The sequence below is a fragment of the Hyla sarda genome, unplaced genomic scaffold (genome assembly GCF_029499605.1).
Source record: "Hyla sarda isolate aHylSar1 unplaced genomic scaffold, aHylSar1.hap1 scaffold_1305, whole genome shotgun sequence".
Taxonomy (NCBI): Eukaryota; Metazoa; Chordata; class Amphibia; order Anura; family Hylidae; genus Hyla; species Hyla sarda.
The window spans coordinates 37,526-61,161 of NW_026607929.1; the positions used below are offsets into that span (position 1 = coordinate 37,526).

Consider the following 23,636-nt stretch of genomic DNA (forward strand, 5'->3'; position numbering starts at 1 on the left):
CCCTTTTATATATTTATATATTTTACCATTTGCTGCTCCTTTTATATATTTTACCATTTTCTGCTCCTTTTATATATATATATATATATATATATATTTTACCATTTTCTGCACCTTTTATATATATATTTTACCATTTTCTGCACCTTTTATATATATATATATATATATATTGTCACGATGCCGGCTGGCAGGTAGTGGATCCTCTGTGCCAGAGAGGGATTGGCGTGGACCGTGCTAGAGGATCGGTTCTAAGTCACTACTGGTTTTCACCAGAGCCCGCCGCAAAGCGGGATGGTCTTGCTGCGGCGGTAGTGACCAGGTCGTATCCCCTAGCAACGGCTCAACCTCTCTGGCTGCTGAAGATAGGCGCGGTACAAGGGAGTAGACAGAAGCAAGGTCGGACGTAGCAGAAGGTCGGGGCAGGCAGCAAGGATCGTAGTCAGGGGCAACGGCAGAAGGTCTGGAATCACAGGCAAGGAACACACAAGGAACGCTTTCTCTGGCACTAGGGCAACAAGATCCGGCGAGGGAGTGAAGGGGAAGTGAGGTGATATAGGGAAGTGCACAGGTGTAAACACTAATTGGAACCACTGCACCAATCAGCGGTGCAGTGGCCCTTTAAATCGCAAAGACCCGGCGCGCGCGCGCCCTAGGGAGCGGGGCCGCGCGCGCCGGGACAGAACTGACGGGGAGCGAGTAAGGTACGGGAGCCGGGGTGCGCATCGCGAGCGGGCGCTACCCGCATCGCGAATCGCATCCCGGCCGGAGGTGGTAACGCAGCGCCCCGGGTCCGTGGAACCGACCGGGGCGCTGCAGTGAGGGAAGTGTAGCGAGCGCTCCGGGGAGGAGCGGGGACCCGGAGCGCTCGGCGTAACAGTACCCCCCCCCTTGGGTCTCCCCCTCTTCTTGGGGCCTGAGAACCTGAGGATCAGACTTTTGTCCAGGATATTGTCCTCAGGTTCCCAGGACCTCTCTTCTGGACCACAACCCTCCCAATCCACTAAAAAAAAAGTTCTTCCCCTGACCTTTTTAGAGGCCAAAATCTCTTTGACAGAGAAGATGTCCGAGGAGCCGGAAACAGGAGTGGGAGGAACAGATTTAGGAGAAAAACGGTTGAGGATGAGAGGTTTAAGAAGAGAGACGTGAAAGGCATTAGGGATACGAAGAGAAGGAGGAAGAAGAAGTTTGTAAGAGACAGGATTAATTTGACACAAAACTTTAAAAGGACCAAGATAGCGTGGTCCCAACTTATAGCTCGGGACACGGAAACGGACATATTTAGCGGAGAGCCATACCTTGTCTCCAGGGGAAAAAATGGGAGGAGCTCTTCTTTTCTTATCTGCGAATCTCTTCATGCGAGAAGAAGCCTGTAAGAGAGAATTTTGGGTCTCTTTCCATATGGTGGAAAGATCACGAGAAATTTCATCCACAGCGGGCAGACCAGAGGGCAAGGGGGTAGGGAGGGGGGGAAGAGGGTGACGGCCGTACACCACGAAAAACGGAGATTTGGAGGAAGATTCAGAGATTCTGAAATTATACGAGAATTCGGCCCAAGGTAGAAGATCTGCCCAGTCATCCTGGCGGGAGGAAACAAAATGTCGTAAATAGTCACCCAAGATCTGGTTAATTCTCTCTACTTGTCCATTGGATTGAGGATGGTATGCAGAAGAAAAATTTAATTTAATCTTGAGTTGTTTACAGAGAGCCCTCCAGAATTTAGACACAAATTGGACGCCTCTATCCGAGACGATCTGTGTAGGCAACCCGTGAAGACGAAAAATGTGTACAAAAAATTGTTTAGCCAACTGAGGCGCTGAAGGAAGGCCAGGAAGAGGGATGAAATGTGCCATTTTGGAGAATCGATCAACGACCACCCAAATAACAGTGTTGCCATGGGATGGGGGTAAGTCAGTAATAAAATCCATACCAATCAGAGACCAAGGTTGTTCGGGGACAGGTAGAGGATGAAGAAAACCAGCGGGCTTCTGGCGAGGAGTCTTATCCCGGGCACAGATAGTGCAGGCTCGCACAAAGTCCACCACATCAGTCTCTAGGGTCGGCCACCAATAGAAGCGAGAGATGAGTTGCACAGATTTCTTGATGCCCGCATGACCTGCGAGATGGGAGGAGTGACCCCATTTGAGGATCCCAAGGCGTTGGCGTGGAGAAACAAAGGTCTTTCCTGGAGGAGTTTGCCTGATGGAGGCTGGAGAAGTGGAAATCAGGCAGTCAGGAGGAATGATGTGTTGAGGAGAGAGTTCAATTTCAGAGGCATCTGAGGAACGAGAGAGAGCATCGGCCCTAATGTTTTTATCAGCAGGCCGAAAGTGAATTTCAAAATTAAATCGGGCAAAGAACAGAGACCACCTGGCCTGACGAGGATTCAGCCGTTGGGCAGACTGGAGGTAGGAGAGGTTCTTGTGATCGGTGTAAATAATAACTGGAAATCTTGATCCCTCCAGCAGATGCCTCCATTCCTCAAGTGCTAATTTAATGGCTAGAAGCTCTCGATCCCCGATGGAGTAGTTCCTCTCCGCCGGAGAGAAGGTCCTGGAAAAAAAACCACAAGTAACAGCATGCCCGGAAGAGTTTTTTTGTAGAAGGACAGCTCCAGCTCCCACTGAGGAGGCATCAACCTCCAATAGGAAGGGTTTAGATGGGTCAGGTCTGGAGAGCACGGGAGCCGAAGAAAAGGCAGACTTGAGTCGTTTAAAGGCGTCTTCCGCTTGAGGAGGCCAGGACTTGGGATCGGCATTTTTTTTTGTTAAAGCCACAATAGGAGCCACAATGGTAGAAAAATGTGGAATAAATTGCCTGTAATAATTGGCGAACCCCAAAAAACGTTGGATGGCACGGAGTCCGGAGGGGCGTGGCCAATCTAAGACGGCAGAGAGTTTATCTGGGTCCATTTGTAGTCCCTGGCCAGAGACCAAGTATCCTAGAAAAGGAAGAGATTGGCATTCAAACAGACATTTCTCTATTTTGGCATAGAGTTGATTATCACGAAGTCTCTGAAGAACCATACGGACATGCTGGCGGTGTTCTTCTAGATTGGCAGAAAAAATCAGGATATCGTCCAGATATACAACAACACAGGAGTATAGTAGATCACGAAAAATTTCATTAACAAAGTCTTGGAAGACGGCAGGGGCGTTGCATAGACCAAAGGGCATGACCAGATACTCAAAGTGTCCATCTCTGGTGTTAAATGCCGTTTTCCATTCATCCCCCTCTCTGATGCGGATGAGATTATAAGCACCTCTTAAGTCCAGTTTGGTAAAAATATGGGCACCTTGGAGACGATCAAAGAGTTCAGAGATGAGGGGTAGGGGGTAGCGGTTCTTAACCGTGATTTTATTAAGACCGCGGTAGTCAATGCAAGGACGTAGAGAGCCATCTTTTTTGGACACAAAGAAAAATCCGGCTCCGGCAGGAGAGGAGGATTTACGGATAAAGCCCTTTTTTAAATTTTCTTGGACGTATTCAGACATGGCAAGAGTCTCTGGGACGGACAGAGGATAGATTCTGCCCCGGGGTGGAGTAGTGCCCGGGAGGAGGTCAATGGGACAATCATAAGGCCTGTGAGGAGGTAGAGTCTCAGCTTGTTTTTTGCAAAAAACGTCCGCAAAGTCCATATAGGCCTTAGGGAGACCGGTTACATGAGGAAGCACAGGGACACGGCAAGGTTTACTGGGAACCGGTTTTAAGCAGTCCTTGGAACAAGAGGGCCCCCAACTCTTGATCTCCCCAGTGGACCAATCCAGGATTGGGGAATGGAGTTGAAGCCAGGGAAGTCCAAGAAGGATTTCAGAAGTGCAATTGGGGAGGACCAACAGTTCAATCCTCTCGTGATGAGATCCGATGCACATTAGAAGGGGCTCCGTGCGAAAACGTATAGTACAGTCCAATCTTTCATTGTTTACACAATTGATGTAGAGGGGTCTGGCGAGACTGGTCACCGGGATGTTGAACTTGTTGACGAGAGAGGCTAAGATGAAATTTCCTGCAGATCCAGAGTCCAAGAAGGCCACAGCAGAGAAGGAGAAGGCAGAGGCAGACATCCGCACAGGCACAGTAAGACGTGGAGAAGCAGAGTAGACATCAAGGACTGTCTCACCTTTGTGCGGAGTCAGCGGACGTCTTTCCAGGCGGGGAGGACGGATAGGACAATCCTTCAGGAAGTGTTCGGTACTAGCACAGTACAGGCAGAGATTCTCCATGCGGCGTCGTGTCCTCTCTTGGGGTGTCAGGCGAGACCGGTCGACCTGCATAGCCTCCACGGCGGGAGGCACAGGAACAGATTGCAGGGGACCAGAGGAGAGAGGAGCCGGGGAGAAGAAACGCCTCGTGCGAACAGAGTCCATATCCTGGCGGAGCTCCTGACGCCGTTCGGAAAAACGCATGTCAATGCGAGTGGCAAGATGGATGAGCTCATGTAGGTTAGCAGGGATTTCTCGTGCGGCCAGAACATCTTTAATGTTGCTGGATAGGCCTTTTTTAAAGGTCGCGCAGAGTGCCTCATTATTCCAGGATAATTCTGAAGCAAGGGTACGGAACTGTACGGCATACTCGCCAACGGAAGAATTACCCTGGACCAGGTTCAACAGGGCAGTCTCAGCAGAAGAGGCTCGGGCAGGTTCCTCAAAGACACTTCGAATTTCCGAGAAGAAGGAGTGTACAGAGGCAGTGACGGGGTCATTGCGGTCCCAGAGCGGTGTGGCCCAAGCCAGGGCTTTTCCAGACAGCAGGCTGACTACGAAAGCCACCTTAGACCTTTCAGTGGGGAACTGGTCCGACATCATCTCCAAGTGTAATGAACATTGGGAAAGAAAGCCACGGCAAAACTTAGAGTCCCCATCAAATTTATCCGGCAAGGATAGTCGTATTCCAGAAGCGGCCACTCGCTGCGGAGGAGGTACAGGAGCTGGCGGAGGAGATGATTGCTGGAGCTGTGGTAGTAACTGTTGTAGCATAACAGTCAGTTGAGACAGCTGTTGGCCTTGTTGCGCAATCTGTTGTGACTGCTGGGCGACCACCGTGGTGAGGTCAGCGACAACTGGCAGAGGAACTTCAGCGGGATCCATGGCCGGATCTACTGTCACGATGCCGGCTGGCAGGTAGTGGATCCTCTGTGCCAGAGAGGGATTGGCGTGGACCGTGCTAGAGGATCGGTTCTAAGTCACTACTGGTTTTCACCAGAGCCCGCCGCAAAGCGGGATGGTCTTGCTGCGGCGGTAGTGACCAGGTCGTATCCCCTAGCAACGGCTCAACCTCTCTGGCTGCTGAAGATAGGCGCGGTACAAGGGAGTAGACAGAAGCAAGGTCGGACGTAGCAGAAGGTCGGGGCAGGCAGCAAGGATCGTAGTCAGGGGCAACGGCAGAAGGTCTGGAATCACAGGCAAGGAACACACAAGGAACGCTTTCTCTGGCACTAGGGCAACAAGATCCGGCGAGGGAGTGAAGGGGAAGTGAGGTGATATAGGGAAGTGCACAGGTGTAAACACTAATTGGAACCACTGCACCAATCAGCGGTGCAGTGGCCCTTTAAATCGCAAAGACCCGGCGCGCGCGCGCCCTAGGGAGCGGGGCCGCGCGCGCCGGGACAGAACTGACGGGGAGCGAGTAAGGTACGGGAGCCGGGGTGCGCATCGCGAGCGGGCGCTACCCGCATCGCGAATCGCATCCCGGCCGGAGGTGGTAACGCAGCGCCCCGGGTCCGTGGAACCGACCGGGGCGCTGCAGTGAGGGAAGTGTAGCGAGCGCTCCGGGGAGGAGCGGGGACCCGGAGCGCTCGGCGTAACATATATATATATATATATATATATATATATTTTACCATTTTCTGCTCCTTTTATATATATATATATATATTACCATTTTCTGCTCCTTTTATATATTTATATATTTTACCATTTTCTGCTCCTTTTATATATTTATATATTTTACCATTTTCTGCTCCTTTTATATATTTATATATTTTACCATTTTCTGCTCCTTTTATATATTTATATATTTTACCATTTGCTGCTCCTTTTATATATTTATATATTTTACCATTTTCTGCTCCTTTTATATATATATATATATTTTACCATTTTCTGCACCTTTTCCTGTCATCTGATTCCTCGGTGTCCATTGTCTCTTCTCGCCCTTTAGCCTCAGGTCACCAGATGTAGAACAATAAATGAACCTGAAGGGCCACAGAACCCCCGGGAGCTCCTGAGGACCAGTCCAGTTCTGGTAAGAACCTTCCCCATCATCACAAGATAACCCAGCAATGACCACACATCATATAGAACCTATAGGACCGCCCCGGTGGGGTCAGCCCAGAGTGCCCTCCATGACCCTTCACCCTTCTTCTCCCTCCACAGAACTGCTCCGTCGGGACGTGTCTCAGATCCGTTTGTAACATCAGCAATATGGCGCTTGGGGAAGTGGTGACGTTCACCATCAGCGGACCAGTGACCAAGGACTGGGAGACGCAGGTCCTGATGTTGTCTATGTGTCCTGTGTGATGAACACGTCCCCTTTATTATAGACAATACTATGGGGTTATGGTCTGTAGTAATATCAGGCTCCTGTACAGTATATAGGCTGTCCCATTGGAGACGTCTAGTCAGTTAGTCCTTCATGTTGGATGTATACACCATGAGAACCTCACTGGGACCACATAAGTTCTGTCCATTGATGTATATGACCCAGAGGAGGTGGTCCCATCACTCCCCGCCATCTTGTCATTCCTGGTGGATGATGGAGCTGTCCTCCCTCCGGATGTCCTCTCCTCACCCCACACACAGTCCTTGGGATACAGAGATCACGTGATTATATCCTGTATATTGGACAGTAATGGGGAAATATCATTTTCATTCTCAGACTGATCAGCAGAAAGTGACCCTCCAGAGCGCGGCCGAAATTCACTATGACCGGCAGATGTATTTCATGGAGCAGAACTTCACCCGAGCTCAGGTACAGCCATGAGACGTGTGAGAGGGGATGAGGGTCATGGTCCTTCTGGTTGGTCCTGTCAGGGTCCTCTACATGTGCTGGGACTTTATCCCTCGCTTCAGGACTGAGCAGATCTTCATGTCTCCTCCTGGTTGTCCTCATTGTCCTCTCTCTCTCTCCGCAGGCTCAGACGGTGCTGGAGGTGATCGTTCAGTATAACTACCTACCTATAATAGTTGGGAGCAGTATCGGAGGATTGGTCCTCCTGGCGCTGATCACTGCCGGCCTCTACAAGGTGACTATTATTCATGCACCAATGAACTCTATGACTAACTTCACATTTCTTACATCTGCTACATAAATGAGAACTTATATTAGAAAATAGGGGGCGGGACCATTTAGAGGAAGGGGTTTGGCCTAGCATGACAAAGGCGGCGGCTCTGAGTGCAGACTCCAGTTCTCTCTGAGTGCAGACTCCAGTTCTCTCTGAGTGCAGACTCCAGTTCTCTCTGAGTGCAGACTCCAGTTCACTCTGAGTGCAGACTCCAGTTCTCTCTGAGTGCAGACTCCAGTTCTCTCTGAGTGCAGACTCCAGTTCTCTCTGAGTGCAGACTCCAGTTCACTCTGAGTGCAGACTCCAGTTCTCTCTGAGAGCAGACTCCAGTTCTCTCTGAGAGCAGACTCCAGTTCTCTCTGAGAGCAGACTCCAGTTCTCTCTGAGAGCAGACTCCAGTTCTCTCTGAGTGCAGACTCCAGTTCTCTCTAAATACAGACTCAGTTCTCTCTGAGTGCAGACTCCAGTACTCTCTGAGTGCAGACTCCAGTTCTCTCTGAGTGTAGACTCCAGTTCTCTCTGAGTGCAGACTCCAGTACTCTGAGTGTAGACTCCAGTACTCTGAGTGTAGACTCCAGTACTCTGAGTGCAGACTCCAGTTCTCTCTGAGTGCAGACTCAAGTTCTCTCTGAGTGCAAACTCCAGTTCTCTCTGAGTGCAGACTCCAGTTCTCTCTGAGTGCAGACTCAAGTTCTCTCTGAGTGCAGACTCCAGTTCTCTCTGAGTGCAGACTCCAGTTCTCTCTGAGTGCAGACTCAAGTTCTCTCTGAGTGCAGACTCCAGTACTCTGAGTGTAGACTCCAGTACTCTGCATGTAGACTCCAATACTCTGAGTGCAGACTCCAGTACTCCCGCATCTATCCTCGCTAACAGCCCGGACTGATTAAACAATTACCCGGCTGACGCACCACCTCTTGGGGTTGCTGTTGTTGCTGAGCCGGTGGTATTGCTGCGCTAGCTGGCCCCACGGCTGAAACACTGACGCTCTTGCCTGCTTGAAGTTTCGGCTATCTGGCGCTGGGCGGTGCTGTGGGGGAGGTTGGAGGTGCCGGGACCCCCGGAGTCGGCTCCTGTGATATATAGTGAGGGCCCTGCCACCCCCAGTGTATATCCTCTGCTTACTCTGGCTGCTCCCCCTGGGGCTTTGGTGGTCCCTGAGTGTTTGATAGATGGTCTATTTCATACTGCCGACAGATATGGCCCCAAAGCGAAACAAGTCGGCGTTATTGGTAGAGACTCCCGAGTGCCGTCAAGGCTTGGAATATGAACAGATGAACTATTATTACCTTCATGCGATGATATTACCACCCGGCTACAGCGATTCGTTCGCATTGATTCTGATAAAGAGACCCCCGGGAATCTAGACAGGGAAGACTCCATCAGTTGGGGGGGCCATACTCTGCCGAAGGACAATATTGATGCCGTGAGTGAAATCTCTAATGTTTCATTGCTAAATATTATAGAGTCCAGTAGGTCAAGTGAGGATGGAGGCGGTGGCGAAGATACGATTAATATAAATGCGCCATCATTAAGGGAGGATGGAGGCGGTGGCGAAGATACGATTAATATAAATGCGCCATCATTAAGAGAGATTATTTTCTTTTAGCAATAATGGCTTGTCTGCTCAGTTGGGTCACTAACAGCAAGATGTTTCTTTTCTGCGCCACGATTTTCACAAAATGAATTCACGTATAAGAGAAGCTGCACGTATGGCTGAGGACAAACTTCATGATATCGATAGAGACTCGTCTGAGGCTACTAAAGCAATTGCTCTACTTACTTATAAAATGTTCAATGCAGATAAACAGTAGTGTTGAGCGACATAGGCCATATTCGAATATTCGTCATATTCGCTAAATTCGCATATTCGTAATATTCGCGGTTTATTTTTGCATATGCGAAAATTCGTGCATGCGAAAATTAGCATATACGAAAATTAGCATATACGAAAATTAGCATATGCGAAAATTTGTACGCCAGTCTCACACAGTAGTATTAGAGCCTTCTTTACACCACACAAGCTGGAAGCAGAGAGGGATGATCACTGTGATGTGTACTGTGAAAGAAAAAAAATATATATATATAAAAAAAACACGAATATTCGTAATTACGAATATATAGTGCTATATTCGCGAATATTCGCGAATTCGCCAATATGCGATATTCGCGAATAAAATTTGCATTGCGAATATTCGCGAGCAACACTAATAAACAGGAGAATGGAGCATGTGGTAAAACTTCTTTATTGTATCACGACATGCTTAGCGTTCCATAACATGCAGGGGAGGCGGACGGAACAGGCGGGGTGGGGAGTGGGATGGGCATCGGTCCGTATCTCCCAATCAGCGCTTCGTCAGGCCCCTTGAGGTGGGGGAGTGGGATGGGCGACAGTCCGTATGGTGCAATTAGTGCTTCGTCAGGCTTCTTGAGGTCTGACGGTCCGTATCACAAAATCAGCGCCTCGTCAGGCCCCTTGAGGTCCGACAGTCTGGCAGGTTGGGGAAGTGGGATGGGTGACGGTCCGTATCGCGCAATCAGCACTTCATCAGGCCCCTCAAGGGGCCTGACGAAGCGCAGATTGTGCGATACGGACTGTCGGACCTCAAGGGGCCTGACGAAGTGCTGATTGTGCGATATGGACTGTCGGACCTCAAGGGGCCTGACGAAGCATTGATTGCGCGATACGGACCATCGGACCTCAAGGGGCCTGACGAAGCGCTGATTGCGCGATACGGACCATCGGACCTCAAGGGGCCTGACGAAGCGCTGATTGCACGATACAGACCGTCGGACCTCAAGGGGCCTGACGAAGCGCTGATTGTGCGATACAGACTGTCGGACCTCAAGGAGCCTGACGAAGCGCTGATTGTGCAATACGGACCATCAGACCTCAAGGGGCCTGACGAAGCGATGATTGCGCGATACGGACCGTCGGACCTCAAGGGGCCTGACGAAGCGCTGATTGCACAATACAGACCGTCGGACCTCAAGGGGCCTGACGAAGCGCTGATTGTGCGATACGGACCATCAGACCTCAAGGGGCCTGACAAAGCGCTGATTGCGCGATACGGACCGTCGGACCTCAAGGGGCCTGACGAAGCGATGATTGCGCGATACGGACCGTCGGACCTCAAGGGGCCTGACGAAGCGCTGATTGCACAATACAGACCGTCGGACCTCAAGGGGCCTGACGAAGCGCTGATTGTGCGATACAGACTGTCGGACCTCAAGGAGCCTGACGAAGCGCTGATTGTGCAATACGGACCATCAGACCTCAAGGGGCCTGACGAAGCGATGATTGCGCGATACGGACCGTCGGACCTCAAGGGGCCTGACGAAGCGCTGATTGCACAATACAGACCGTCGGACCTCAAGGGGCCTGACGAAGCGCTGATTGTGCGATACGGACCATCAGACCTCAAGGGGCCTGACAAAGCTCTGATTGCGCGATACGGACCGTCGGACCTCAAGGGGCCTGACGAAGCGATGATTGCGCGATACGGACCGTCGGACCTCAAGGGGCCTGACGAAGCACTGATTGCACAATACAGACCGTCGGACCTCAAGGGGCCTGACGAAGCGCTGATTGTGCGATACGGACCATCAGACCTCAAGGGGCCTGACGAAGCGCTGATTGCGCAATATGGACCGTCGGACCTCAAGGGGCCTGACGAAGCGCTGATTGTGCGATACAGACTGTCGGACCTCAAGGAGCCTGACGAAGCGCTGATTGTGCAATACGGACCATCAGACCTCAAGGGGCCTGACGAAGCGCTGATTGTGCGATACAGACTGTCGGACCTCAAGGAGCCTGACGAAGTGCTGATTGTGCAATACGGACCATCAGACCTCAAGGGGCCTGACGAAGCGATGATTGCGCGATACGGACCGTCGGACCTCAAGGGGCCTGACGAAGCGCTGATTGCACAATACAGACCGTCGGACCTCAAGGGGCCTGACGAAGCGCTGATTGTGCGATACGGACCATCAGACCTCAAGGGGCCTGACAAAGCGCTGATTGCGCGATACGGACCGTCGGACCTCAAGGGGCCTGACGAAGCGATGATTGCGCGATACGGACCGTCGGACCTCAAGGGGCCTGACGAAGCGCTGATTGCACAATACAGACCGTCGGACCTCAAGGGGCCTGACGAAGCGCTGATTGTGCGATACAGACTGTCGAACCTCAAGGAGCCTGACGAAGCGCTGATTGTGCAATACGGACCATCAGACCTCAAGGGGCCTGACGAAGCGATGATTGCGCGATACGGACCGTCGGACCTCAAGGGGCCTGACGAAGCGCTGATTGCACAATACAGACCGTCGGACCTCAAGGGGCCTGACGAAGCGCTGATTGTGCGATACGGACCATCAGACCTCAAGGGGCCTGACAAAGCTCTGATTGCGCGATACGGACCGTCGGACCTCAAGGGGCCTGACGAAGCGATGATTGCGCGATACGGACCGTCGGACCTCAAGGGGCCTGACGAAGCGCTGATTGCACAATACAGACCGTCGGACCTCAAGGGGCCTGACGAAGCGCTGATTGTGCGATACGGACCATCAGACCTCAAGGGGCCTGACGAAGCGCTGATTGCGTGATATGGACCGTCGGACCTCAAGGGGCCTGACGAAGCGATGATTGCGCGATACGGACCGTCGGACCTCAAGGGGCCTGACGAAGCACTGGGGGTTTATGGGGCTGCAGGTGGGGATTTTTCTTTTTCCTTTTTTTTCTTCTCTTCTCTCTCCTTTTTTGGAAGGGTTACTTGCTGGGTTTACTATTACTATAATACTATGGATTTGTTTAAGCCCGGGGGGTTACTTTGTATACAGTATTAGATTTTTTTCATTTTTTTATTCTTGTTTTGAATAAATGTAATTGATTATAGTTAGTTGGAGTGTGCGTGGGATGTTAAATATTAATAAACGAAATATCTCCGTTCAGTATCTATCAAAGTTCCAACCAGCAATTTACGGCTTACAGGAGACTCTAGAGCGCGTTTGGATATATTTCAAAGTGGCGTCAGTATCCTGGTTCATCGGAATATACCGTTCAACTGTCTTAATGTATATATTGATGTTCGAGTTCGATATATATGTTTGCTGTGCACTATATATAATGTAAAACATTTTCTAATTAATATATATATCCCTCCCGCTCCCAATATGTAAAATAATGGCTATAATATCATTGTATCCAGATATTCCAATAGTCATGCTCGGTGATTTTAATATTGTAGTAAATCCAGGCTTAGATAGATGTTCACCGAAACAAACTGGTACGGGGACAAAAATACGCCATTTGGGGATTTAATGGAGGAGGCAGTTTTTTGGATTTATGGAGTTTTTTCTTGCTATTCCCCTGATTTTAACTCCTTATTTAGAATAGATTTGGCAATGGGGAATTCCATATTTAAAGGAAATTGCCTATAACGTTAGAGGTCTAAAAAATCATTCTCCATTACACCTAAAATGTTGCAGTTATAAAGATGGACCCACAAAACTAGGCTGAAAACTGAACCCAAATTGGCTCTCAACTCTGGATGAGGAAGTTATACATTTAAGTTTAGTCTTAAAGGGGTACTACCGTGCTGACAACTTATCCCCTATCTAAAGGATAGGGGATAAGTTGCCTGATCGTGCGGGGTCCCGCCACTGGGGACCCCCGCGATCTCCCACGCAGCACCCCGCTCTCATCAGGCCCCGGAGCGAACATCCGCTCCGGGTCTGATGATGGGGCCAGTGATCGTGATGTCCCAGCTCCGCCCCTGTGTGATGTCACGCTCTGCCCTCAATGCAAGTCTATGGCAGGGGGCGAGACAGCTGTTTCACCCCCAGCCATAGACTTACATTGAGGGGCGGAGCGTGACATCACATGGGGGCGGAGCCGTGACATTACGATACTCCGGCCTTGTGATCGGCAGTCATCAGACCCAGACCGAATGTTTGCTCCGGGGCCTGATGAGAGCGGGGTGCTGCCTGCGAGATCGCGGGGGTCCCCAGCGGCGGGACCCCGCGTGATCAGGCAACTTATCCCCAATCCTTTGGATAGGGGATAAGTTGTCAGCACGGTAGTACCCCTTTAAGGCACAACTCGCGGAATACTTTTTATTTAATGAAAACAGCGCCCCCCTCTGTACTGTATGGGAAGCGATGAAAGATTTCCTCAGAGGTATATTGATAAATTATACTGCGGTTAAAAAGGCAAAAATATCCGAGGTTAAACTTCATTTAACTAAGGAGGCAGCGAGGCTGGGAGGGCTGATCATTGAAAATGTTTCTTTATATAAGGGGAATATGTCAAAGGCTCAGGACCCCCCCTTATATTGTGAATGAACAGGGTGACGCTGCAGATTCTGATATTCTCAATGTTTTACAAAGATTTTATTCTTCTTTATATACATCAGGTTCTAATTCATCTACTAATGAAATATTAGAGAGGCGACCGACCCAAATTATCCAGATCTGATATATTGGAAGCCGCATTGTCCATAGAGGAGACTGTAGTGGCCTCAACTCCTAATAATACAGCACCCGGGGTGGATGGACGCCCCCGGAGACCTAGACATTTATCGCTAAGATACTTTTACCTAAATTATTAAAGGGGTACTCCGGTGGAATTTTATTTTTTTATCAACTGGTGCCAGAAAGGTAAACAGATTTGTAAATTACTTCTATAAAAAATCTTAATCCTTCCTGTACTTATTAGCTGCTGAATACTACAGCAGAAATTCTTTTCTTTTTGAAACACAGAGCTCTCTGCTGACATCACGAGCACAGTGCTCTCTGCTGACATCTCTGTCCATTTAAGGAACTGTCCAGAACAGCATATGTTTACTATGGGGATTTCCTTTTACTCTGGACAGTTCCTAAAATGGACGGAGATGTCAGCAGAGAGCACTGTGCTCATGATGTCAGCAGAGAGCTCTGTGCTCATGATGTCAGCAGAGAGCTCTGTGTTCCAAAAAGAAAAGAATTTCCTCTGTAGCATTCAGCAGCTAATAAGTACAGGAAGGATTTGAATTTTTTAGAAGTAATTTACAAATCTGTTTAACTTTCTGGCACCAGTTGATTAAAAAAAAAAAAAAAAAAAGTTTTTCACCGGAGTACCCCTTTAAGGACCAGGCCAATTTTATTTTTGCGTTTTGGTTTTTTCCTCCTCGCCTTCTAAATTCCATAACTCTTTTATATTTCCATCTACAGACCCATATCAGGGCTTGTTTTTTGTGTGACCAATTGTACTTTGTAATGAAATCCCTCATTTTACCATAAAATGTACAGCAAACCCCCCCAAATTTTTTTTTAGGGAGGACATTTAAATGAAAACTACAATTTTCCACATTTTGGAGGGTTTTGTTTTCACACTGTACACTTTATGGTAAAAATGACACGTGATTTTTATTCTGTGGGTCAATACGATTAAAATGATACCCATGGCGAGATACTTTTATATTTTTGTACCACTTAAAAAAAATCTAAAACTTTTTGTACAAAATCAGTAATCTAAAATCGCCCTATCTTGACCACCTATAACTTTTTCATTTTTCCGTATATAGGGCGGTATGAGGGCTCATTTTTTTTGCGCCGTCATGTGAACTTTTTATTGATACCACATTATATAAAACTTTGATAATTTTTTATTTATTTTTTTCAATAAAATGTGACAAAAAAGCAGAATTTGGGGACTTTTTTTTTATTTTTTACGTTTACGCCATTCACCATACGGGATCATTAACATTATATTTTGATAGTTCTGACATTTATGCACGCGGCGATATCAAATATGTTTATGGGGGAAAAAATTACGCTTTTTGGGGGTAAAATGGGAAATACTGACAATTTTTATTTTTATTGGGGGAGGGGATTTTTTTATACTTTTTATTTTTACATTTTTCTACTTTTTTATTTTTACACTTTTCATGTCCCCATAGGAGACTATTTATAGCAATCATTCGATTGGTAATACTGTTCAGTGTTATGTATAGGACATAGCACTGATCAGTATTATCGGTCATCTTCTTGTATTGTCTACTCGATCTCAGACCAGAGCAGGAGACGCCGGGAGATGGCTGGAGCCAGGTGAGGGGACCTCCGGCCGCCATGCTGGATGATCGGATCACTGCGGCAGCGCTGCGGGCGATCTGATCATCCATTCTAAGTACCGCGCTGCCGCTGTATTGATCACGGCATTCGAGGGGTTAATGGTGGACATCTGCGCAATCGCGGATGTCGGCCATTACCGGCGGGTCTCCGTTCCGATGCTTGTGGTCATACACAGGACATAAATGTACGTCCTGGTGCGGGAAGTACCGCCAAACTAGGACATACATTTACGTCCGTGGTCATTAAGGGGTTAAGAGTAATTCCTCTTGAATTCTCCGCTCCACATTAATTCCCATCTCCTCCGCCCATTGACTTTAATGTTATTTCCGTTGTCCTGTTCGCACTGCGGAAATCCAACGCTGAATTCCTTTCCGCTTGAAGTAAGAACATTCTCATTCTTCACCCGGAATCCGCGAGCAGAATCCAATAGAAAACAATGGTTAAAATAATCCTGCCCGACATCGTTTTCAAGCGGAATTCAGAAAAGTTCCTCTTCATCTCCGCGTGATGGAGAAGACAACAATTTCCTGACTGAAATGATTCCTCGTGAATTCCTCAATGTGAATGCAAATATACCGTATTTTTCGCCGTATAAGACGCACTTTTTCTTCCCCAAAACTGGGGGGAAAAAGTCGGTGCGTCTTATACGGCGAATACGCCCCTATCGCAGTGGTCCCTGCGGCCATCAATGGCCGGGACCCGCAGCTAATACAGGACATCACCGATCGCGGTGATTCCCTGTATTAACCCTTCAGACGCGGCGATCAAAGCTGACCGCCGCGTCTGAAGGGAAAGCGACACTAACCCGGCTGTTCAGTGATTTCACCGCGGCGTCCCGAACAGCCCGACTGAATAGCCGGGTTAGTGCTTACAGGACACCGGGAGGGACCTTACCTGCCTCCTCGGTGTCTTCTCCGTTCAGGGATCCCCTGTATGGCCGGCGCTCTCCTTCCTCATCATCACGTCGCGTACGTGCGTCGGCGTGCGTAACGACGTGATGACGGCGACGGAGAGTGAGGATACCCGGCCGGCAGCAGAGACGTTCCGGAGCGACGGGGACACATGAGTATTACCTCCTATGCAGTGGTCTTCAATCTGCGGACCTCCAGATGTTGCAAAACTACAACTCCCAGCATGTCCGGACAGCCAACGGCTGTCCGGGCATGCTGGGAGTTGTAGTTTTGCAACATCTGGAGGTCCGCAGGTTGAAGACCACTATTGGGTTCAAAATCTTTATTTTTTTAGATTTTGCACCTATAAATTGGGTGCGTCTTATACGCCGGTGCGTCCTATAGGGCGAAATATACGGTATATTTTGTGCAGGGTCTATAAGACCCCCATCTTCCTTCATAAAACTGGTCTCTGTAATGATTCCAGATGATTCCAGGGGCCGATTGACTACACATGTTCTGGGATTGTATTCTGGTCCTCTATATTACAGAGACCCCCAAATACCAGAAGACCCCAAGATATATCTGCTGGGATATATGGGCGGTATACGGCAAGGACAACATTTCAGAATAGCGGGGGGTAGAATTTAATATATATTGTTAGAAACAATGGAACAGTGAAAAATCCGAAAAATGAATCAGTGAAAAATCCACACCTCTTAAAGAGCCCCACCTCGTAGACTCCTCACTAGAGAAGCTATCTAAGAGAAACCTAATAATATCTATAAACAGATATGGTCAGAATGTTATCTAAAAAGGTCAAATAAAATGCTGTTTCCCTTTTTTCTTCTTTTTCCCGATCTGCAGCAAGACTTGGGGGGGGGGGGTTTATAAAATATAAAGTAAGATAGAATACATATCCTATAGGTCCAGATTATTATCTTTGTAAGAATTCGGCTTTGTTGTTTGTTTTACTATGTAACAGAATTTCTTGAATAAAAAATTATAAAGGGTGACAATAGGGGCCATTGTTCATGGGGGGAGACAATAGGGGCCATTGTTCATGGGGGGAGACAATAGGGGCCATTGTTCATGGGGGGGGACAAGGAGCCCGATGTGCAGCTCTACAGTGAAACCGAAAGCAACAAAACGAGGTCCAGCGAGACGAGGACACAGATGAGTTCTGGATCCACCATACTGGAGCTTCTCATGGTTCCTAACAGGGACTTTGTTACAGACAGTCCGGGCCCCATAACATGTATTTCCATCTCAGTCATTTATGGCTCATCCACAGGTTATGGCAATGTCTGATATATGAGGGATCTTTGTTGTTTAAGTTACTCAGGGACAGTTACGACCTCATCTAGGACTATATTAATAGCTGCTCATGATGGGTGATATAGAGTAATTATATTCTCATACCGCCTGCATAATCATATCCTCATACCGCCTGTATAATTATATTCTCATACCGCCTACATAATTATATCCTCATACCGCCTGTATAATTATATCCTCATACCGCCTGCATAATCATATCCTCATACCGCCTACATAATTATATCCTCATACCGCCTACATAATTATATCCTCATACCGCCTGCATAATCATATCCTCATACCGCCTACATAATTATATCCTCATACCGCCTGCATAATTATATCCTCATACCGCCTGTATAATTATATCCTCATACCGCCCGCATAATTATATCCTCATACCGCCTACATAATTATATCCTCATACCGCCTACATAATTATATCCTCATACCGCCTGCATAATTATATCCTCATACCGCCTGCATAATTATATCCTCATACCGCCTGCATAATTATATCCTCATACCGCCTACATAATTATATCCTCATACCGCCTGCATAATCATATCTTCATACCGCCTGCATAATTATATCCTCATACCGCCTGCATAATTATATCCTCATACCGCCTACATAATTATATCCTCATACCGCCTGCATAATTATATCCTCATACCGCCTGCATAATTATATCATCATACCGCCTGCATAATTATATCCTCATACCGCCTGCATAATTATATCCTCATACCGCCTGCATAATTATATCCTCATACCGCCTGTATAATTATATCCTCATACCGCCTGCATAATTATATCCTCATACCGCCTGCATAATTATATCCTCATACCGCCTGCATAATTATATCCTCATACCGCCTGCATAATTATATCCTCATACCGCCTACATAATTATATCCTCATACCGCCTGTATAATTATATCCTCATACCGCCTGCATAATCATATCCTCATACCGCCTGCATAATTATATCATCATACCGCCTGTATAATTATATCCTCATACCGCCTGCATAATTATATAATTATATCCTCATACCGCCTGTATAATTATATCCTCATACCGCCTGCATAATTACATCCTCATACCGCCTACATAATTATATCCTCATACCGCCTGCATAATTATATCCTCATACCGCCTGCATAATTATATCCTCATACCGCCTGCATAATTATATCCTCATACCGCCTGCATAATTATATCCTCATACCGCCTACATAATTATATCCTCATACCGCCTGCATAATTACATCCTCATACCGCCTACATAATTATATCCTCATACCGCCTGCATAATTATATCCTCATACCGCCTGCATAATTATATCCTCATACCGCCTGCATAATTATATCCTCATACCGCCTGCATAATTATATCCTCATACCGCCTACATAATTATATCCTCATACCGCCTGTATAATTATATCATCATACTGCCTGCATAATTATATCCTCATACCGCCTGCATAATTATATCATCATACCACCTGCATAATTATATCCTCATACCGCCTGCATAATTATATCCTCATACCGCCTACATAATTATATCCTCATACCACCTGCATAATTATATCCTCATACCGCCTGCATAATTATATCCTCATACTGCCTGCATAATTATATCCTCATACCGCCTACATAATTATATCCTCATACCGCCTGCATAATTATATCCTCATACCGCCTGCATAATTATATCCTCATACCGCCTGCATAATTATATCCTCATACCGCCTGCATAATTATATCCTCATACCGCCTGCATAATTATATCCTCATACCGCTTGCATAATTATATCCTCATACCGCCTGCATAATTATATCCTCATACCGCCCGCATAATTATATCCTCATACCGCCTGCATAATTATATCCTCATACCGCCTGTATAATTATATCCTCATACCGCCTACATAATTATATCCTCATACCGCCTGCATAATTATATCCTCATACCGCTTGCATAATTATATCCTCATACCGCCTGCATAATTATATCCTCATACCGCCCGCATAATTATATCCTCATACCGCCTGCATAATTATATCCTCATACCGCTTGCATAATTATATCCTCATACCGCCTACATAATTATATCCTCATACCGCCTGCATAATTATATCCTCATACCGCTTGCATAATTATATCCTCATACCGCCTACATAATTATATCCTCATACCGCCTGCATAATTATATCCTCATACCGCCTGCATAATTATATCCTCATACTGCCTGCATAATTATATCCTCATACCGCCTACATAATTATATCCTCATACCGCCTGCATAATCATATCCTCATACCGCCTACATAATTATATCCTCATACCGCCTGCATAATTATATCCTCATACCGCCTGTATAATTACATCCTCATACCGCCTACATAATTATATCCTCATACCGCCTACATAATTATATCCTCATACCGCCTGCATAATTATATCCTCATACCGCCTGCATAATTATATCCTCATACCGCCTGTATAATTACATCCTCATACCGCCTACATAATTATATCCTCATACCGCCTACATAATTATATCCTCATACCGCCTGCATAATTATATCCTCATACCGCCTACATAATTATATCCTCATACCGCCCGCATAATTATATCCTCATACCGCCTGCATAATCATATCCTCATACCGCCTGCATAATTATATAATTATATCCTCATACCGCCTGTATAATTATATCCTCATACCGCCCGCATAATTATATCCTCATACCGCTTGCATAATTATATCCTCATACCGCCTGCATAATTATATCCTCATACCGCCTGCATAATTATATCATCATACCGCCTGCATAATTATATCCTCATACCGCCTGCATAATTATATCCTCATACCGCCTGCATAATTATATCCTCATACCGCCTGCATAATTATATCCTCATACCGTCTGCATAATCATATCCTCATACCGCCTGCATAATTATATCCTCATACCGCTTGCATAATTATATCCTCATACCGCCTGCATAATTATATCCTCATACTGCCTGCATAATTATATCCTCATACTGCCTGCATAATTATATCCTTATACCGCCTGCATAATTATATCCTCATACCGTCTGCATAATTATATCATCATACCGCCTGTATAATTATATCCTCATACCGCCTGCATAATTATATCCTCATACCGCCCGCATAATTATATCCTCATACCGCCTGCATAATTATATCCTCATACTGCCTGCATAATTATATCCTCATACCGCCTGCATAATTATATCCTCATACCGCCTGTATAATTATATCCTCATACCGCCTGCATAATTATATCCTCATACCGCCTGCATAATTATATCCTCATACCGCCTGTATAATTATATCCTCATACCGCCTGCATAATTATATCCTCATACCGCCTGTATAATTATATCCTCATACCGCCTGCATAATTATATCCTCATACCGCCTACATAATTATATCCTCATACCGCCTGTATAATTATATCCTCATACCGCCTACATAATTACATCCTTATACCGCCTGCAACCCCCCTCTATATACTCAGCCCCCCCTCTATATACACAGTCCCCTCTATATACACAGCCCTCCCCTCTATATACACAGCCCCCCTCTATATACACAGCCCCCCTCTATATACACAGCCCCCCTCTATATACACAGCCCCCCTCTATATACACAGCCCCCCTCTATATCCACAGCCACCCTCTATATACACAGCCCCCCTCTATATACACAGCCCCCCCTCTATATACACAGCGTCCCTCTATATACACAGCCCCCCCTCTATATACACAGCCCCCCTCTATATGCACAGCCCCCCCTCTATATACACAGCCCCCCTCTATATACACAGCCCCCTCTATATACACAGCCCCCTCTATATACACAGCCCCCCTCTATATACACAGCCCCCCCACTATATACACAGCCCCCCACTATATACACAGCCCCCCTCTATATACACAGCCCCCCCACTTTATACTCAGCCCCCCTCTATATCCACAGCCCCCCCTCTATACACAGCCCCCCCCTATATACTCAGCCCCCCTCTATATCCACAGCCATTCCTCTGTCAAGGCTTCTACTCACCTCTTCATAAAAGCAAATTAGATTGGTGACAACTTCTATCCTTAGTAAACCCATGCTGGCTATCACTTATAATACTATTATCCCCTATGTATTCCTGTATGTAATCCCTTATAAGTCCTTCAAACAATTTACCCACAATGCACGTTAGACTTATCGGTCTACAATTGCCTGGAGAAGACCTAGAGCCCTTCTTGAAGATTGGTACCACATTTGCCTTGCGCCAGTCCCCTGGCACAATACCAGACACCATAGAATCTCGAAATATCATGAACAGGGGTACAGATATTACTGAACTTACCTCTCTAAGAACTCTTGGGTGCAATCCATCTGGTACTTAACTTACCTTGTACCATCTCTACATTAAGCCAGTTCAGTACATTACATGATGTGTTACCAGCACTGACCTGTACATGATGTGTTACCAGCACTGACCTGTACATGATGTGTTACCAGCATTGACCTGTACATGATGTGTTACCAGCACTGACCTGTAGATGATGTGTTACCAGCACTGACCTGTACATGATGTGTTACCAGCACTGACCTGTACATGATGTGTTACCAGCACTGACCTGTACATGATGTGTTACCAGCACTGACCTGGCCAATGTCAGCTCCTCCTTCTTCCCTTGTATATACAGAACTAAAGAACCCATTCAGTAGCTCCGCCTTCTCTTGATCGCCCGTGACAACCTCCCCATTATCATTATTAAGGGGTCCTACATGCTCTGTCCTTGTTTTTTTTGTATTTATATATCTAAAAAAATATTTAGGATTAGTTTTGCTTTCTATGGCCACCTGTCTCTCATTTTGAATTTTTGCTGTTTTTATTACATTTTTACAGATTTTATTAAGCTCTTTGTACTGTATAAATGTTATCGCTGACCCATCAGATTTGTATTTTTTGAAGGCTATTTTTTTGTTGTTTATTGCTCTTTTAACATCATTTGTCAGCCATGTAGGATTTAGTTTTAATGGTTTATATTTGTTCCCCTTTGGTATATATTTAGCTGTATAGTTATTTAGAGTTGATATAAAGATGTCCCATTTACCTTCTGTATCAGTATTTGACAACCCCTCCCCCAGTCTATGTCCTGTAGTGCAGATCTCAGCCCAGGGAAATTTGCCTTTTTAAAGTTATATGTTTTTGCCTTCCCCGCCTGTCTTTGTTTTCTACATTTTAAGTGAAAAGTAACTATATTGTGGTCGCTATTCCCAAGGTTTTCCCGCACAGTTACATTACCAACCAGCTCTGCGTTGTTGGAAATGATCAGATCCCACAAGGCATCACTTCTTGTTGGGTCCTCCACAAACTGGCCCATAAAATTATCCTGCAATAAATTTAGGAATTGTCGCCCCTTTGTAGTTTTAGCCAACCCCGGACCCCAATCTATATCTGGATAGTTATAATCTCCCATTATTACCACTGTACCTGCCCGGGCGGCCTCTCTATTTGTTTATACAGCCGACCTTCTATCTCTTCAGTGATATTAGGGGGTCTGTAGATTACACCAAATATTATTTTTTCAGTATTTCCCTCCTTTTGTAATTCTTCTCCTCCTCATATCATTGTTCTTATCTTCTCCTCATATCATTGTTCTTATCTTCTCCTCCTCATATCATTGTTATTATCTTCTCCTCATATCATTGTTCTTATCTTCTCCTCCTCATATCATTGTTCTTATCTTCTCCTCATATCATTGTTCTTATCTTCTCCTCCTCATATCATTGTTCTTATCTTCTCCTCATATCATTGTTCTTATCTTCTTCTACTCATATCATTGTTATTATCTTCTCCTCATATCATTGTTCTTATCTTCTCCTCATATCATTGTTCTTATCTTCTCCTCATAACATTGTTCTTATCTTCTCCTCCTCATATCATTGTTCTTATCTTCTCCTCCTCATATCATTGTTCTTAT

The 23,636-nt window shown here is 46.4% G+C and overlaps 1 protein-coding gene across 1 annotated transcript in view; it reads left to right on the top strand.

Annotated features, from left to right (window-relative positions):
• LOC130305018 (integrin alpha-M-like) overlaps positions 1-23,636 on the top strand; it is a gene marked incomplete at its 5' end in the record, with an annotated part of 70,783 nt that overhangs the window by 35,721 nt on the left and 11,426 nt on the right. The window contains 4 exon segments of the mRNA XM_056551971.1: positions 6,160-6,243; positions 6,375-6,488; positions 6,877-6,969; positions 7,133-7,243. Coding sequence (XP_056407946.1) covers positions 6,160-6,243; positions 6,375-6,488; positions 6,877-6,969; positions 7,133-7,243 — 402 coding nt within the window.